The sequence below is a fragment of the Podarcis vaucheri genome, assembly GCF_965113315.1.
Source record: "Podarcis vaucheri genome assembly, chromosome: 2".
Classification (NCBI taxonomy): Eukaryota; Metazoa; Chordata; class Lepidosauria; order Squamata; family Lacertidae; genus Podarcis; species Podarcis vaucheri.
In genome coordinates this window covers 121,115,304-121,128,960 of record NC_138760.1, presented here as the reverse complement: position 1 = coordinate 121,128,960, position 13,657 = coordinate 121,115,304, and the positions used below count along the sequence as shown (strand labels likewise).

Here is a 13,657-nt window from a genome sequence, read left to right as displayed (position 1 = left end):
ATGGAAGGCAGAGGACGTGTTCATTCACAATCCCAGTAAACCATGTGTGTATCTGAAGTGAACCAGGCACTGCAGCTCCTTCCCCTCTCACTGGGCTGCAGAGGAGGAAAGGGATGGGTTTGAAGGCTCTTCCTGCCTCTCTCCCCTGAGGAACAAGAGCAAAGGGTGTTTGCAGGGCAGGAGGGCAGAGGAGGGGGCAGCGAGGGCAGAGGGAGCAGTGGGCGGATCCCCCGCCTCTCCCAGGGGGTCCAGATGCAAGCAAGGGGCTTCCTTCTCCATGCAAGGGCCACCCATGTATTCAGAGCAGTCCTTTGCAGGTTAACTCTTAAGTTCCAAGGGATCTACTCTCAGGCCACTAATGTGCATACCGTGCCAGCCTTAGGAAGGGAGGTGGGACAGGCAGGTGAAAGGAATTGCCAAAGGTGTTTTAAAAGGGGTGGAGGCTCTTGGGAAGGGGGTGCCCAATTGGGGCTTCTCCAGGGGCAGCAGAATGTCTTGGGCAGGAGAATCCCTGCAGGGGCTCTCAGACTCCCTTGGCTTCTTCTTCCCTCCCTCCCAGGAAACTGCAACTTGCTCTGGATTCTGCGCTCCTCACGAAGCTGAACCTGCAAACCTAGCTGAGACTGAACCTGCAACCCTGGCCAGGATGGAAGGAGGAAAATGGACGGTTGACCTGGTCAGGCTGTCTCCCGCATCCCTCCCCACAACCTCTGAGCATTCCCTCCCAGGACCCTTGGAGAAATCTGGTGAGTTCCAGGGGAGAGGAGATGGGGACAGGGACAGATGGATGGTGGAGGGAGAAAGAGGAAAAGATGGAGAGGAGACAAATGGAAGGAAGTTCCTGACAGGAAGAAGGAAGGGGTGAGGCCTTCTCCAAAGCAGCTCTTTGTTTCTTGAATCCCTTTCATAAAGTACAGTGGTACCTCGGGTTACATACGCTTCAGGTTACAGACTCCGCTAACCCAGAAATAGTACCTCTGGTTAAGAACTTTGCTTCAGGATGAGAACAAAAAACGTGCGGCAGTAGCAGGAGGCCGCATTAGCTAAAGTGGTGCTTCAGGTTAAGAACAGTTTCATGTTAAGAACAGACCTCCGGAACGAATTAAGTACTTAACCTGAGGTACCACTGTAGTGGGGGGCGGATTTTCTTCCTTCAGGATTTTAAATCTTAGGAGTTACAGTGGTACCTTGGTTCTCAAACATAATAGGTTCCGGAAGACTTCCAAAACCAAAGCGTTTCAAAACCAAGGCGTGCTTTCCCATAGAAAGTAATGCAAAATGGATTACCGTATTTTTCGTCCCACAGGACGCACCTAGTTTTTTTGGGGGGAAATAAAGGAAATTTTCCCCCCCTTTATTCCCCCCCCCCCAAAGCAGGTCGGGGAAACCGAACCAGGTCCAGGAACAGCGGGATGGCGGCGCTGCGCCTCCCTGCTGTCCCCCGAGCTTGTGGGGCTGGCCAATGTCTGTTCGGCGCGAGGGGCGCTCTGCCTTAGGGCGTCCCTCGCGCTGGGCGGCAGGCTGCTATCCTCAGCCTAGACATCAATGCGGACCTCCCTCAGGGCTGCCTAGGCTGCGGATGTCTTCCTGAAGCCTGGAGAGCGAGAGGGGTCGGTGCGCACCAACCCCTCTCGCTCTCCAAGCTTCAGCGAAAGCATGCATTCGCCCCATAGGACACACCCAGATTTCCCCTTCATTTTTGGAGGGGGAAAAGTGCGTCCTATAGGGCGAAAAATACGGTAATCCATTCCAGACTTTTAAAAACAACCCCTAAAACAGCAATTTAACATGAATTTTACTATCTAACAAGACCATTGATCCATAAAATGAAAGCAGTAATCAATGTTCTGTACCATAAAATAAAGAAGACAGTATTGTTGATGATAAAAATTAAAATTAAAAAAGAAGCCACAATCAAAAATGAAAAAGCCACACAAACAAAAATGCAAAAAGTAGGAAAAAACTAAAGCACCAAATGTCACCTCAGAACACTGCAACCAGAAATGGCTTTTATATTGATGGGCTGGGGGCTTAAATCAGCTGTGCAAGGGAACAAATGGGATGAAAAAAGCTTTAATTACAATGGGAGGGGGGACTTAAAATAGCTGCTCAAGGATACAAGTGGGATGGAAAAAAACCTTAATTACGATGGGGGGGGGACACTTAAATTTGCTGTGCAACAGTAAAAATGGAAGCTCTTCGGTTTCCGAGGAAAAGTTCAAAAACAGGAGCCCCTATTTCTGGGTTTGCAAATGATGAATCAACAGAAGCATAGTCAATCTATGGACTTCCCTTTTTTTGAAATATTTTTATTGGTTTTTACAACTGCAAGTTTATATCAAATACATTTATATAATCAATTCCTGAGATTCTCTGAATCACATGACTTCGCTCCATCCATTTCATGGGTCCTGATAGTACCGTATTTTTTGCTCCATAAGGCTCACCGGACCATAAGACGCACCTAGTTTTCAGAGGAGGAAAACAGGGGGAAAATATTCTGAATCAAATGTTGTACTAAACTATTTAATAAACTACTGGTATATCAGATACAGATAGGTAGCCGTGTTGGTCTGCCATAGTCAAAATAAAAAAATTCCTTCCAGTAGCACCTTAAAGACCAACAAAGTTAGTTCTTGGTATGAGCTTTCGTGTGCATGCACACTTCTTCAGATACATTATTTTGGTATATCAGAGTCAGACTAAGAGGGACAGGAGCTGTATGTTTGTTTAGTGTGCAGGTTCAAGGAGCCAGCGGATCAGCTGAGACGCGGGGGATTTGTGTAATTTCCCCTTCTCCCTCATCCTCTGCCCTGCAGTCTCCAGCAGCCTTCCTTTTTTACTTCCTGGTTTTCACTGCGCTGGTGGCTCAGAGCTCGAGGTTGTTTTTTTTTTTGTTTTTTTTTGCTGCTGGTTGCTTAAATTTTATCCTTCCCGATCCTTCCCCTCCTGTGTCCTGCCGTCCCTCTGCAGCCTCATTGCTCCGTTTAGGGAGCGGGCGAACCTTCTGCAGCTATTGCTGGCTGCGCACCACTTTTAAAAGTGCCTGCTGGCTTTGAATCACCTGCCTCCCTTTACTATTTTACCTAAGGTATTTGCCCTGTGCCTGGGTTTTTTTCCCATTTAACAGTTTGCAGCCTTTTCGTTCCGTTGCTTATTTTGAGGCAGGATAGATTTGAGCAAGTGATCAGGACTTGGATTGCAGGGGATTCGCCATTAGCTGTGTAAACGCGCTCCTCCTTGCAGCCTTCTACTTTGTTTGTACACGTGGCTACTGGTATCAGGTTCAGTTTGAGTAATAAGCAGCCACTGGCAGCAATAGAATGGAGCATAAAAAAGGAGTAGGGGCACTGGGACCCAGACAATGCTCAAATCTCTCCTGCCTCAAAACAAGCTGCAGAAGGAAAAAGCCCGCTCCCGCTCCCCTGCCCCTCATCCCGTGCCCTCCTCAGCCTTTTTTTTTTTTTTTTTTTTTTTGCTTCCTGGTTTTCACTGCGCTCGTTAGCAAAGTGATGTCTCTACTTTTTCATTATATACCATTTCCCAAAATGATACTGTTATCTTACATGACCACCACATATAGCAAAAGGTGCCCGCTTCTTTACATTTCCAGCAGATATTTGAACTTACTCTATACGTTTTAGATAACTTACTAGGAGTCAAATACCACCAGTACATCATTTTCATGTAGTTTTCTTTCAATGAACAGCAAGCTGTGAATTTCAGATTTGTTTTCCAAAGCCTCTCCCAATCTGCCATTTGTATGTTATGTCCTAAGTCCCTTTCCCAAGAACTAAGAGTTCTTTTTGAAATTGTGATGTCTCATAACTAAAACCTTTCTTTTTGTCTATCTTAAAGATATCGTTTAGTTGATGGTACTGTAACCAGTCAGGTACAGCTTCCCTTATCTCTTCAAAATCGTTTAATTTCAGTTGGTTTTCAACTGCAGTTAACACCTCTCTGTAAGTCGGCCAATTACTTCTCATATTCAATTTTTTCCAGAGATATTGCTTCCAAGGGGGAAAGCCACCAGGGTGTTTTTTACTGAAGCAAATTTTTATACTTCTCCCATACCCTAAATATTGGTTTTCTTACTATATGATTCTGAAAAGCTCTATGCACCTTGGCCTTTTCCTACCATAAATATGCATGCTATACATTATTTGTGTCCTTCCAGATCTAAAATACAGTATCTGTGTTTTCTAATGTAATCCATTCCCGGTTCTAGCAGATACAGGATGCTTCATAATAAAGTTTCAAATCCGGCAGGGTGAAACCTCCTCTCTCTCTTACATCTGTTAATAATTTATTTTTTTATACTTGGTTTCGTCCCTTGTCTGATAAACCTAGATATATCTTCTTGCCATTTTTCAAAGCATCCTGTGTTGCCTATTGCCTGGACTGCTTAGAATAAAAATAACATTTTTGGCAATACATTCATTTTTATTACTGATATTCCACCCCAAAATGATAAATTCATTCTTCCCCATATCTCTAAAGCTCTTTTTATTTCTTTCCACTCATTCTTGTAATTGTCCTTAAAAATATTAATATTCTTAGCTGTCAAACAGATATCCCAGTATTTGACTTTGTTATAGTTACAGATGGGTAGCCGTGTTGGTCTGCCATAGTCAAAATAAAAAAATTCCTTCCTGTAGCACCTTAAAGACCAACTAAGTTAGTTCTTGGTATAAGCTTTCGTGTGCATGCACACTTCTTCAGATACACTGAAACAGAAGTTGCCAGATCCTTCTATATATAGAGAAGGTGGGGAGGGGTATTACTCAGAAGGGTGGTGGGAATCGGAGATTGGCAGATAGCTGAGATGAGCCTGATGAGCCTGTTGACGACTCTTAACGACTGTAGTAGGTCTTACAAGAAAAGGCAAGGGGTGAGAAGGTGAGAAGTGGCTTAGTCATGTATAATGAGATAAGAATCCAATGTCTCTGTTCAGACCAGGTCTCTCCATTGTTTTAAGTTTGGTAATGAGTTGCAATTCAGCAGCTTCTCTTTCCAGTCTATTTCTGAAATTCCTTTGTAGTAAAACAGCTACTTTGAGATCTTGTATAGAATGTCCTGGGAGATTGAAGTGTTCTCCTACTGGTTTCTCTGTTTTGTGATTCTTGATGTCAGATTTATGTCCGTTTATTCTTTGGCGTAAGGTTTGGCCTGTTTGTCCAATATAGAGAGCTGAAGGACACTGTTGGCATTTGATGGCATACACAATGTTAGACGATGAGCAATTAAATAGTCCCGAGATGGTATGTGTGATGTTGTTGGGGCCAGTAATGGTGTTGTCCGGGTGTATGTGGCAGCAAAGTTGGCATCTGGGTTTATTGCAGGCTCTGGTGCCAGTGTCCGTGTTAAGTCTGGTTGTAGTATTATTGTGGGTTAGGAGTTGTTTAAGATTGGGTGGCTGTCTGTAGGCAATGAAAGGTCTTCCTCCCAGAGCTTGAGAAAGAGAACTGTCATTGTCCAGGAGAGGTTGTAGATCTCTGATGATGCGTTGAACTGTTTTAACTTGGGAGCTGTATGTGATGACTAGTGGTGTTCTGTTATTTTCTTTTTTGGGTCTGTCTTGCAGCAAGTTCTCTCTGGGTATCAGTCTGGCTCTGTTGATCTGTTGTCTAACTTCATCTGCTGGGTATTTTAGTTCTGAAAAGGTTTGCTGTAGATCTCTTAGGTGAGAGTCTCTGTCTGTAGAATTGGAACAGATGCGGCTGTAACGTAGTGCCTGGCTATATACAATGGACTGTTTGGTATGTTTGGGATGGTAGCTAGAGGCATGTAGATATGTTTGTCGGTCAGTTGGTTTACGGTATAAGGTGGTGTCTATGCGTCCATCCTGTATTTTTATAGTAGTGTCCAAAAAATGTATTTCTTGCATAGATTGATTCATTGTAAGGTTGATTGTGGGGTGAAAATCATTGAATTTCTGGTGAAAGGTGTCCAGGGTCTGTTGACCATTTTTATCATCTGGACACTAATGTTTAGGTGGAATCTTCTTTCTTGTAGTTTGGATCCATTGCTCCATGTCTGCTTCTCTGGAGCAGCAGAAAACAACATTTCTCCCTCCTCTATATGACATCCTTTTATATATTTGAACATGGCTATCATATCACCCCTTAACCTCCTCTTCTCCAGGCTAAACATGCCCAGCTCCCTTAGTCGTTCCTCATAAGGCATCGTTTCCAGGCCTTTGACCATTTTGGTTGCCCTCCTCTGGACACGTTCCAGTTTGTCAGTGTCCTTCTTGAACTGTGGTGCCCAGAACTGGACACAGTACTCCAGGTGAGGTCTGACCAGAGCAGAATACAGTGGCACTATTACTTCCCTTGATCTAGATGCTATACTATTGATGCAGCCCAGAATTGCATTGGCTTTTTTAGCTGCCGCGTCACACTGTTGGCTCATGTCAAGTTTGTGGTCAACCAAGACTCCTAGATCCTTTTCACATGTACTGCTCTCAAGCCAGGTGTCACCCATCTTGTATTTGTGCCTCTCAATTTTTTTGCCCAAGTGCAATACTTTACATTTCTCCCTGTTAAAGCTCATCTTGTTTGTTTTGGCCCAGTTCTCTAATCTGTCAAGGTCGTTTTGAAGTGTGATCCTGTCCTCTGGGGTGTTAGCCACCCCTCCCAGTTTGGTGTCATCTGCAAATTTGATCAGGATGCCCTTGAGTCCATCATCCAAGTCGTTGATAAAGATGTTGAATAAGACCGGGTCTAAGACAGAACCCTGTGGCACCCCACTAGTCACTCTTCTCCAGGATGAAGAGGAACCATTGATGAGCACCCTTTGGGTTCGATCAGTCAGCCAGTTACAAATCCACTGAGTGGTAGCATAGTCAAGACCGCATTTTACCAGCTTCTTTACAAGAATATCATGGGGCACCTTGTTGAATGCCTTGCTGAAATTAAGGTAGGCTACATCCACTGCGTTCCCTTCATCTACCAGGCTTGTAATTCTGTCAAAAAACGAGATCAGGTTAGTCTGACATGACTTATTTTTCAGAAATCCATGCTGACTATTGGTGATCACAGCATTCCTTTCTAGGTGCTCACAGACTGTTTGCTTAATGATCTGCTCCAGAATCTTCCCTGCTATTGATGTCAGACTGACTGGGCGGTAATTATTTGGGTCCTCTCTTTCCCCCTTTTTGAAAACAGGGACAACATTTGCCCTCCTCCAGTCTGCCGGGACTTCGCCTGTTCTCCAGGAATTCTCAAAGATGACTGCCAGTGGTTCTGAGATCACATCTGCCAGTTCTTTTAATACTCTTGGATGCAGTTCATCTGGCCCTGGAGACTTGAATACATCTAAACTAGCCAAGTATTCTTGTACTATCTCCTTAGTTATTCTGAGCTGTGTTTCCTCTGCTGAATCATTTGCTCCAAATTCTTCAGGTCGGGCATTGTTTTCTTTATCGGAGAAGACTGAGGCAAACAAGGCATTGAGGAGTCTTATTCTTGTTTAGTTTAAAGCCCCCGGCCTGCCCGAAGTCCTGCATCTTTTCTACCACCTTTGGTGGAGTATTTATGGAATCCTTCACTGTAATTACAAGGTGAACTGTGAAAGCTTTTAATTTATATGCTTTATTTTCTACTGTTATTCCTGTAATTAATTTCTCCACTTTGTCTCCCTCACCAGGGCCTCTAATACCAAAATAAATAATAATGGTGATAGGGGATATCCTTGTCTTGTCCCCTTCCTTATTTTACACTTTTCTGTTATCACCATATTAACAATCAGCATAGACTGTTGGTAGAAATAAATTGCATCAATTCCTCTCCCAAATGCTTCCTCAAAATTCATTTTTCCTTTTATCTTTTTCATAAAAGCCCATGAAACATTATCAAAAGCCTTTTCAGCATCTATAAACATTAAGCCCGCTTTTTTCTCAATTTTTACTTCCAAGTATTGAATAATATCAATTATATTCCTTATATTTGTCGGGATTCAAGCCTATATGAGTAGCAACTGGCAACTCTCCAGGCACCCGGCTTGATCTCCTGTTAACCTCCCTGTCTGCATTCCTCAGCGAGATCCAGGCAGAGGTCGCGATAGGCGATCCTTCTCAGTGTAAGAAGAACACCCCCCCTCTTTCTTGCCCCCCCAGAAGGGAAAAGAGATAGACAGAAACGTATTTACATGCCTTTATTTCTGTCTTTGCAGCATTACAAAAAACATGACTGCTCTCTTCAAGCTCCAGCAGTCGAATGACAAACACTTCCTGTACTTCCTGTACAGCTCATATTACACTCTGAGCTAATTCCGGTGCTTCACACTGAATTGACTGTCCCTCTGTTTCCCACGGACAGTCCCAACATCATGTGATGTTTTCAAGCTAGCATCTCGCAGCTGCATTGCTTCTATATCGTAACAATATTTTCCTTCATCTGACGTCCTGGTAGAAAGCAGGCCTGATTGTGCTGAATTTTTTCTGCTAAAACACCTTTCATTCTATTGCCCAAAATATGAGCAATACTCTAAATGGAGTATTTTTCTCGCCTTTTAGTTCAATAATTATTGATTTGTGGTCCGAAAGTGTTCTTAGTTGTATTTCTGCATTTTTAATCTATGGAATTCCATCCTACAGGAATGATGGCCAACAATTTGGATAGCTTGAAAAAAGAGGATTAGACTGACGTCTCTGCTCTGCCCTCGTGGTCCTAGGCAATTATGCTTCTTAATACTAGTTCCTGGAAAGCACAGGAAGGCAGAGGGCTCTTGTACTTAAATCCGGCTTGCTGGTTTCCCACAGGCATCTAGCTGGCCACTGTGAGAACAGGATCCTGGACTAGGTGGGCCTTTTCCCAATCAAGCAAGCTCTTCTTATGTTCTAATACAGGCACCCCCAAACTTGGCCCTCCAGATGTTAAGGACTACAACTCCCATCATCCCTAGCTAACAGGACCAGTGGTCAGGGATGATGGGAATTGTAGTCCCAAAACATCTGGGGGATGTTTGGGGATACTAATATATTGGAATATTTTTACAGTTACATGTGGCAAAGTAACACTTCAGTTTTCTTAGTCATAGGAGAGACTGCTACTCGAACCTGTGATCATTTCCTCCCTGGAAAAAGAGAAATACAGAGATGTGTCTAAGAAGCCAATTCCACCATAGATTATAAAATAATGCAGTTTATTAAGTGTGAATGGAATGACCATGTGTTGTTCTTGCCATTATCTGCATTCCTAAAAGTTTGGAACATAGATAGGACAGTGGAGAAAGGAGACAGTGTTAAAATAGGAGAAGGTGCATATTGCGATTGACGTGTGTTCAGTTCCTTTCTTGTAAGTCTTAACAGGATTCTCTTCCCCTTCCTCCCCATTCCCAAACAGGTGAGGAACATGATGGCCAGAATTCTATGGAGCCATCTGTGAATTCATTGGGAAGAACAAAAAAACAGTTTAAATGCCTGGAACGTGGGATGTGCTTTAGTCACAGTGGAAGATTGAGGACACATCAACGAATCCACATAGAGGAGAAACCATTTAAATGTACTGACTATCGAAAGAGCTTCAGGGACAATGGAACTCTTAGAAAACATCAAGGAACTCACACAGGGGAGAAACCATTTGAATGTATTGAATGTGGAAAGAGCTTCGGTAAAAATGGAGCACTAAGAACACACCAACGAACTCACACGGGGGAAAAACCATTTGAATGTACTGAATGTGGAAAGTGCTTCAGTCGATATGGAACACTTAGAATGCACAAACGAACTCACACAGAGGAGAAACCATTTAAATGTATTGAATGTGGAAACAGCTTCAGTCAAAATGGAAACCTTAGAATACATCAACGAACTCACACAGGGGAAAAACCATTTGAATGTACTGAATGTGGAAAGTGCTTCAGTCGATATGGAACACTTATAATACACCAACGAACTCACACGGGGGAGAAACCATTTGCATGTATTGAATGTGGAAAGAGCTTCAGTCAATATGGAACACTTAAAATACACCAACGAACTCACACGGGGGAGAAACCATTGAAATGTATTGAATGTGGAAAGGGCTTCAGTGAAAGTGGAGCACTTAGAAGACATGTACAAACTCACATAGAAGAGAAACCTTTTAAATGTATTGCATGTGGAAAGGGCTTCAGTAAGAGTGGAGACCTTAGAATACACCAAGGAACTCACATGGGGGAGAAACCATTTAAATGTATTGAATGTGGAAAGAGCTTCTGTAGAAGTGGGACACTTAGAAGACATCAACGAACTCACACAGAGGAGAAACAATTTAAATGTATTGAATGTGGAAAGAGCTTCAGTAGAAGTGAACACCTTAGAAGACATCAACTAACTCACACGGGGGAGAAACCTTTTAAATGTATTGAATGTGGAAATAGCTTCAGTCAAAGTGGAGCACTTAGAATACACCAACGAACTCACACGGGGGAGAAACCATTTAAATGTTTTGAATGTGGAAAGAGCTTCAGTAGAAGTGGACACCTTAGAGTACACCAACGAACTCACACGGGGGAGAAACCATTTGCATGTATTGAATGTGGAAACAGCTTCAGTCAAAATAGATACCTTAGAATACATCAACGAACTCACACGGGGGAGAAACCATTTAAATGTTTTGAATGTGGAAAGTGCTTCAGTGAAAGTGGAGCACTTAGAAGACACCAACAAACTCACACGGGGGAGAAACCATTTGCATGTATTGAATGTGGAAACAGCTTCAGTCAAAATGAATACCTTAGAATACATCAACGAACTCACACGGGGGAGAAACCATTTAAATGTATTGAATGTGGAAAGAGTTTCAGTAGAAGTGGACACCTTAGAATACATCAACGAACTCACACGGGGGAGAAACCATTTGAATGTATTGAATGTGGAAAGAGCTTCAGTCAAAATGTAATACTTAGAAGACATCTACAAACTCACATAGAGGAGAAACCATTTAAATGTATTGAATGTGGAAAGAGCTTCAGTAAAAGTGGACACCTTAGAATACACCAGCGAACTCACACCGGGGAGAAACCATTTAAATGTACTGAATGTGGGAAAAGCTTCAACAGGAAGGATAAACTTACATTACATTGGCAAACTCACACAGCGGAGAAGCTTTAGTCAATATGGAACCTTAGGAAATATCCACTAATTTACATGGGGAGGTCTTAATACAGTGGTACCTCGGGTTACGTACTTAATTTGTTCTGGAGGTGTATTCTTAACCTGAAACTATTCTTAACCTGAAGCACCACTTTAGCTATTCGGGCCTCCTGCTGCCGCCACGCCACCACCACACGATTTCCATTCTTATCCTGAAACAAAGTTCTTAACCCAAGGTACTATTTCTGGGTTAGCACTGTCTGTAACCTGAAGCTTATGTAGCCTGAAGCATATGTAACCCGAGGTACCACTGTATAGTACTTTCTAGAGCAGTTTCTCAACCTGTGGGCCCCCAGATGTTGCTGAACTGCAACTCCCATCACCCCTAGCTAGCAAGGCCAGAGCTCAGGGATGATGGGAGTTGTAGTCCAACAACATCTGGGGACCCACAAGTTGAGAACCGCTGCTCTAGAAGGTTTTCTGTTGTAATTATTAGATTGTCTGCGAAGGCTCCGACCTTATAGGCCAGGGGTCTGCAACCTTTAAGACAAAAAGAGCCACTAGGACCCGTTTCCGAAGAAAAACAACAACTGAGAGCCGCAAAACCATTGCGACATTTAAAGCATGCGCGCCGCTGCCCTCTGATCTGACAGTGGGCGGGAAGGTGACGTTGGGACGGTGCGTGACTAACGCACGCACCGCCCCCATGCGACGTCACAGCCAGTACAGCGCCCGCCACAGTGGGGAGTGTCGGGGCACACAATGCGCCTCCTCCCCTCGCTAGTATCCGCCCCGGAGCCGCGGCAAAGGTGTAAAAGAGCCACATGCGGCTCCGGAGCCGCAGGTTGCAGACCCCTGTTATAGGCCCTTTGTCAAACTTTAATTCCTTCTATTCTAGGGTCTTCTCTTATTGCTTTCAAATACACTTCCAGAAGTGTGATAAAGAGGAGAGGAGAAAGAGGGCAGCCCTGTCTTGTTCCCTTAGAGATATTAAAAGCTTCTGATGTTTCACCATTTATAATTAGTCTGACCTGTTGGGAATTATAAATCGCTTTTTACCACTACATATTTTCTCACCCAAACTCATCATTTCCAAAGTGTTTTGCATGAATGCCCCCAAAACATGATCCAATGCTTTCTCCGCATCCACCAAGATCTTGGCTGCCTTTTTATCTGCTCTCATTTCTAGGTATACTATTGTATCTACTACCAATCTTCCGTTGCTGTAAATTTGTCTTGGTCTATAAATCTTAATTTACTCTAAATTGGGTCCATATTTCAGTATCAATGTAATTAGGGCCTCTTGTCATTATTCTGGCACTTGTCCTCCTTCTAAAATTTTGTTCATTATTTTTTCTAACATTGGTAATATGATCTCTTCCAATTTTTTGTAATTCATTAAAGAAATGCCATCCGCACCAGGGACTTTACCATTCTTAGAAGTCACAATTCCTTCTTTTATTTCATTAATATTAATAGGGGAATTTAAGTATTTCTATTCTTTCTCTTATTTTTGTGGCAGTCAACCACAAAGAATCTTGAGGCAGGTTACACATTTATTCCAGTTCAGTCTTTGGTTATTGACATTTCTATCCCACAACCCTATCCACCTAGCAGACTGCCTCTGTCCCCTGGCCCTACAAGCCCATCAGTAACATTTTCTGTAGAGACACTGGGGATTGTTCCAGGACACTTGTCACTTGCTGACAATGCAGAAGGAGGCCCCCTTGGTACACCCAGAAGATACCAGATGTTGGTTGTAGTTACGTCTATACAAAGTGCATAGCCTTTGACCCTCCAAAAAGAAATGGGGAGGAATGAGGAGCCTGAAGAGCTGACTAGTAGGAAATGTACCCTGGTAAGCTTCTGTCAATTCTTGAAGGGGCTTTGTATCATTTAACTTCAAAATGTGGGAAATGTTTGTGGGGCCTCCTCCTCCCCCTGTTGCTGCTGCTGAGTGGGGCCCTGGATATCTGCCCCAAACGTTTGCCTGGATGGTAGCAGGATGGGAGAAGTCAAGTGCCCAGAATAAAAAAGGAAAAGTATTTTCTGCATCTTTCTTGAACAAAATGGGTATGTCTGAAACCTCAGACAAAGTTCATGTTGACTGTAATAATAATAATAATAATTTATTATTTATACCCCGCCCATCTGGCTGGGTTTCCCCAGCCACTCTGGGCGGCTTCCAAAAGAATATTAAAATACTATGATACACCAAACATTAAAAGCTTCCCTCAACAGGGCTGCCTTCAGATGTCTTCTAAAACTCTGGTAGTTGTTGTTCTCTTTGACAACTGGTGGGAGGGCGTTCCACAGGGAGGGCGCCACTACCGAGAAGGCCCTCTACCTGGTTCCCTGTAATTTGGCTTCTCGCAGTGAGGGAACCGCCAGAAGGCCCTCAGTGCTGGACCTCAGTGTCCGGGTAGAACGATGGAGGTGGAGACGCTCCTTCAGGTATACTGGACCGAGGCCGTTTAGGGCTTTAAAGGTCAGCACCAACACTTTGAATTGTGCTCGGAAGCGTACTGGGAGCCAATGTAGGTCTTTCAAGACCGGTGTTATGTGGTCTCGGCGGCC

At 43.5% G+C, this 13,657-nt stretch overlaps 3 protein-coding genes and 1 long non-coding RNA gene across 4 annotated transcripts in view; 3 read left to right on the top strand and 1 right to left on the bottom strand.

The window, feature by feature from the left end:
• The window catches only part of LOC309523625, a 123,554-nt gene that overhangs the window by 42,127 nt on the left and 67,770 nt on the right, over nt 1–13,657 (bottom strand). The window lies entirely within an intron of this gene.
• Nucleotides 1–13,657, top strand: part of LOC309523543 (uncharacterized protein) — a 62,101-nt gene that overhangs the window by 4,015 nt on the left and 44,429 nt on the right. The window lies entirely within an intron of this gene.
• LOC309527528 (uncharacterized protein) overlaps nt 1–13,657 on the top strand; it is a gene marked incomplete at its 3' end in the record, with an annotated part of 122,173 nt that overhangs the window by 87,020 nt on the left and 21,496 nt on the right. Inside the window, exon 3 of the mRNA XM_082214354.1 lies at nt 560–746. Coding sequence (XP_082070480.1) covers nt 647–746 — 100 coding nt within the window. The 5' untranslated portion in view covers nt 560–646. The remainder of the gene's footprint in view (nt 1–559; nt 747–13,657) is intronic.
• LOC309523430 (uncharacterized protein) lies at nt 3,938–13,125 on the top strand. The gene is made up of 3 exons (XM_082207259.1): nt 3,938–3,962; nt 9,348–11,604; nt 11,945–13,125. Exon 2 carries the CDS (start codon nt 9,374–9,376, stop codon nt 11,096–11,098), a length of 1,725 nt encoding a protein of 574 aa, XP_082063385.1. The 5' UTR covers nt 3,938–3,962; nt 9,348–9,373; the 3' UTR covers nt 11,099–11,604; nt 11,945–13,125.